Raw genomic sequence first — 4859 nt, 5'->3', positions numbered from 1 at the left:
TAGTGCCAGCATAGAAAGTGAAGTCCTTTCTCCCCCAGAACCTCTCATCCATCCATCAGGGGAGCAAACAGAACACTATGGCTCTGTTTACGGACCAAACCTGAAAGACCCAAAGTCAGAGCCAGGAGGGCAGACCAGAGAAGGAATTAGGAAGGCAAACATGTGTCTGTGGCGACTCCCTTCTCCGTGGACCTGTGCCAGCTATGACCCAGACATGGGGTGGCCACAACTTGTGTACCAGAGCAGCAGCCGCTGTAGCACAGTGGGGTCCAGAAATGAGGGAAAACTGCTCACCCGGAGCAGATAATATCTGTAAGGAACGAATATTTGGGAAAAGTCCCAGGGCTAGTTGAGTGCCAACCAGTCCCCACCTTCTCCGGCTCCCTCCCACTGGTTCCTCCCCTTTCAGCTGCTCTGATTCTTACAAAAACTCCACAGCCTTTCACCAGCAGCCTGGAGGAGCCTCTCTCTCCACCGCTGCTTCACAAGACAGTGAGAGCGACCCGGAGACGCCATGAGGAGTCTACTCCTTCTCTCCATCCTGGCTGCCTTGGCTGTGGCAGCTCTCTGTTATGGTGAGAACTTTCTCCTGCCATTTCTTTGTTTTTTTCTTTTCTGCCTCTGACTTCAGTTTACATGGATTTTTCCTCTCCCTCCTCCTTTTCTTCCCCCTTTCTCTATTATAATCTTAGAGGACTATGAATCTAACATTTCCCAAGACCTTTGCACACTGACCTGTTCCATCGAGTCTTTTTTATATCCTCAATATCCGGACTATTGTAAGTAACTTAGCAGGCAAGTTCTTTCTATGGTAAGTCACTCTACACTTGGAAATTCTGCTGTCTCAGAAAGAAGACATCAACTTCCCAGCCCCTGAGCTCTCATTTTTTTAAGGATGTTTGTTTAGACTTTGATAACAGTTGGTTAAGGGTATCGGCTGAATCACTCACCTTTAAGAGATTCAGTTTTCACATGAAGTTTTATGTACAGCTCTCTCTAACAGCAAGACAGTCTTACGAACTTCCGATATTTCTTCAGTGGATGAATTTAAAAGTAAAGTTTTACATTTAAAGAACCTCAGAGAAAAATCGATTTCTTCGTTTCTATTGCTAAAAGACAAATTTTGCTTGGTTTCTATGTGTTGTTAAATATCTCTGTGTGTGTTCAAAGTTAATGAAAGGAAATCTGAAACAAAATTATTTTTAGATCGTTCAGTCTTATGCTTCAATTATCTGGGTATTCCAGGTATTCCTGAGCTCAATTATATTAATAACCATCTGTATTTTGCTTCCTCTTCTTGAAATTATTCACCAGTTTTCTGTGTCAGAAGATTTGGTTTTTTCACCTTCTTTTTAACTTTTCAAGCATATTCACTGGCTTGCAAACGTGAGCTTCTTATTGCCAGATTTACCTGCTGTGCCCAGGAGAGTGGTAGAAAGAAGAAAACTGTTGCTTTGGCATCAGCTGAGTTCTTTCTCTGAACTGGCATTGTGCCCAGTGTGAGATGTCAGCTGAAGCCAGTGGTTTCTGTGGCTGTCAATTTAACACAGGTTCTTAAGAGGCTTTCAGAACCTCTTAGACACTTGTCTTGGGAAAGCCAAGCTGAGGCATCTGCCCAGCCTGCTTGGAGAAACTTGCCTGTTTTCTAGGCCCTTTGTCCCTTCCTTGGCCTTGCTTTCAGAGAGGTCCCAAATTAATCAAGGAAGGCTCTCTGGAGCCTTGTGTGCAGCGCTTAAATTGTCTTATTTCTCAAGACTAAAGACTTCATAGCCCCTGGGAAATTTTAGGCAATACCACGGGCACTAGCTCCTTCAACACCGGAAAAACTAAAGAGTAGAGATATCCCAGCAAGGACAGAGCTAGAGAAACAACTCATAAATCCTACATGCCTGAAATTTATAATAACCACACTGCTAAATATATTTCTCCCATCTTTTGGGTTCTTCCCTCCCCTTCCTTCCCTATATTTAGACTGTTGTGGTGTGTGAAAGGTAACAATAAAATGGGTCTTTTTTTTAAATTCCAGAATCTCACGAAAGCATGGAATCCTATGAAATCAGTAAGTGAATATTTGACTTCCTTATTGAAATCTCATGTATTGAAGAATCTCTCCCAATTCTTAAATAGACAAAAAGGTAATATATTTAACAGGGAGGGAAAAGAGGGTCTCTTTTGGAAAACTAAAGTAAATTTAAAAATTCAACTATAAAAATCACCAGATGAGCAATTTTTTAAGTTTGAAATAGTGTAAGATGGCAAGTATGCTTTCAACATACTTAGGAGCCATAAAATCTCATTTGGAAATTTTAAGTTGGTACCACAACAACCACACAGATGGAAAACAGGAGTAATGACAAAGTACAGAATTGGAGGCCGAGTCTGCTGGGAGACCACAGGCATCAGCAGTTGGAAGCTATCAAATATCAACTTATGAAGACTGAGTATAGGAATAAATAGCATATCACTCTCATCTTTAATTTGTTCATTATTTTTATGATGCTTAAACTGTTCATTTACTGGAAATCTAAAATTATGCTTAACAAGGCCTCAGGACAGGGAGAATTTCTCCTCACAGGAATAAAAAACACAGTGAGTAGGAATATCAAGATCAGGTATTTGATCAGGTAGTTTATGAAATCTGCTCTATCTACCCATTTAATTTTCGCAGATCTCTAGTTACAAGCAATGCATGAATGAATGAGCTTTCAAATATGTTTTTGTCAGAGAATATTCATGGAAATATTTTCAATACCTGTCTTCCTAAGACTGCACTATTTTCTGTTTTAAGATCCCTTCATTAACAGGAGAAATGCTAATATCTTTATATCCCCGCAACAGAGATGGAGGGTGAAAGCCCAAGAGAGGTAGGTGACAAAGCTTGATGGGGGAGGGGTCATCTTTCCCAGATCTGAATGGAGTGAGAAATGGGTTTTTTTCCATCATATATATTATTTCTAATTATATTCCCAAATCAAAGAATTTAAAAACAATGTACAGAAAACAACTGAATTTCTAGAAGACTATTTTGTGAAAGGCCCAGAAAGGAGAGGGGGGGAGAAGGAAAAGGAGGACAGAGAGAAAATTTCTATTTCCATTAAAAGAGAAAATCCCTGTTCCACCTTTCCTCCCTGTTCTACAAGTATCTCTTCATATTGGGGGATGAATGAGATCTCTCTACGATATTTTCTTATTCTTTTTTTTTCTTTTCCTTTTTCTCATTTCTCCACTTTCTTTATGCCTCTCAATTTGGGCCTCTTTTCTTTCACTTTCTAGAATCCGAGAACACAGCAAACCTGCATATGAGATCAACAGGGAAGCTTGTGATGACTTCAAACTTTGCGAACGCTATGCCTTGGTTTATGGATACAATGCTGCCTACAATCGTTATTTCCGGCAGCGCCCAGGGGCCAAATGAGATTGGAAAAAGCTTCTTTCCAGAGCCTGGTGCCTGGTTTTGTATTCCCTTGCAGTAGTATCACTGAACTATATAGACACATACGAATTGCTTAATTGTTCCTTAAATGTTCTTGTCTGGCTGCACTCCTCTTTCCTGCCCCCAGTTGAAAAGTAATGAAAGTGCAGTGGAGTGAAGGTCAAAGGGAAGTTAAGATGTGTGATTATTCCATAATAAACTTCTGGTTGGATACTTACATTTTGTGAGTCTGATTTATTCTGGGAAAATCCTGAAATAGTTCAATCAAGGCCCACCTAGCCCAGAGCAGTAGATTCTGCTAATCGTGTTCTAATGTTGATTAGAAGCATAAGTGCATAGGAGGAACAAATCCTAGAAGACACTCACTCACCCATAACTTGTCTAGACTCTCTCTACCTTGGGATCAGTGAATCACTGCTTCCTATTATACGTTTTCCAGGATTTTCAAACATCATAGATGATCAGTCATATGATTTTCCTGCTCCCAAACTCTTTTCCTTGGCTGCCGTGCAGCGTGTGGGATCTTAGCTCCTCCACCAGGGATTGAACCCGCGCCACTTGCATTGGAAGTGCAGAGTCTTAACCACTGGACCGCCAGGGAAGTCCCCTGCTCCCAAACTTTAAATGACTCCTAAATTCCTTCCATGTGGATTCCAGACTCTGTACCTTGGCTCATCACCCTCACCTGAATGTTATCATACCCTAAGATGCTACAGTCTTGACTCTTACTTGAGTCAAGAAAATATGTGTGCTTTCAAAATGACCAGACATTTTTACAAGATTCGGTCATGGAATTTTGGAGCCATACAAAATGTTAGAGCTCCCTTAAGCCTGGTTTGCCAATGAGGAGGCTCCAGAGTCTCCTGCTTGGTAGTTGGGGACAGAGCCCAGGATTTCTCAATCCCAATTCAGACCTTGTTCGCCTCTGTCATGAGGACTGCTGCATGTCCACCCCTACATCCGTTCCTTCTGGTAGACCCACCTCTTTAGTGGAGCATCTTTCTATGCCTTCAAAACCCAGCTTAAGATTCAAGTACTTTATGAAATCAGTGATGGTTAAGTCCACCCAGCTCCCATCACACTTCGCAAGCCAGTATCCAGCGCTTCAAGAATGTATTTAAAGTCACTTTGCTGTACAGCAGAGACTGGCACACACATTGTCAATCAACTATACTTCAACAAAAATTAAAATTAAAAAAAGAATTTATGTAAGGATTCAAGTACAATGATATTATTCAATTCACGTTTTGATTAAATTTCTTTTTATGTGTATTTGTTTGTCTAACAGTACGGTAAATTCTTTGAGCACAGGCACTGTAACTGCAATTTCTTTTCTCTCTATAGCCCTGGTGCTATGTCTATTCACAAAGGGCATTCAATGAAAGCTAAAAAACCAGACTGACTAGTCATGCCTGGGAGTGATCAG

At 40.9% G+C, this 4859-nt stretch overlaps 1 protein-coding gene across 1 annotated transcript; it reads left to right on the top strand.

Annotated features, from left to right (window-relative positions):
• Window positions 1-412: 412 nt before the first annotated feature.
• On the top strand, window positions 413-3650 carry MGP (matrix Gla protein). Its single transcript, XM_022577074.3, has 4 exons — window positions 413-575; window positions 2027-2059; window positions 2789-2864; window positions 3274-3650. Exons 1-4 carry the CDS (start codon window positions 515-517, stop codon window positions 3413-3415), a joined length of 312 nt encoding a protein of 103 aa, XP_022432782.1. The 5' UTR covers window positions 413-514; the 3' UTR covers window positions 3416-3650.
• Window positions 3651-4859: the final 1209 nt, after the last annotated feature.

The sequence above is a fragment of the Delphinapterus leucas genome, chromosome 11 (genome assembly GCF_059928025.1).
Source record: "Delphinapterus leucas isolate spDelLeu-1000000601 "Yukka" chromosome 11, BTC_Dleu_Yukka2, whole genome shotgun sequence".
Lineage (NCBI taxonomy): Eukaryota > Metazoa > Chordata > Mammalia > Artiodactyla > Monodontidae > Delphinapterus > Delphinapterus leucas.
Note: the sequence above shows the minus strand (reverse complement) of the source record. Positions and strands in the feature narration are given on the sequence as shown.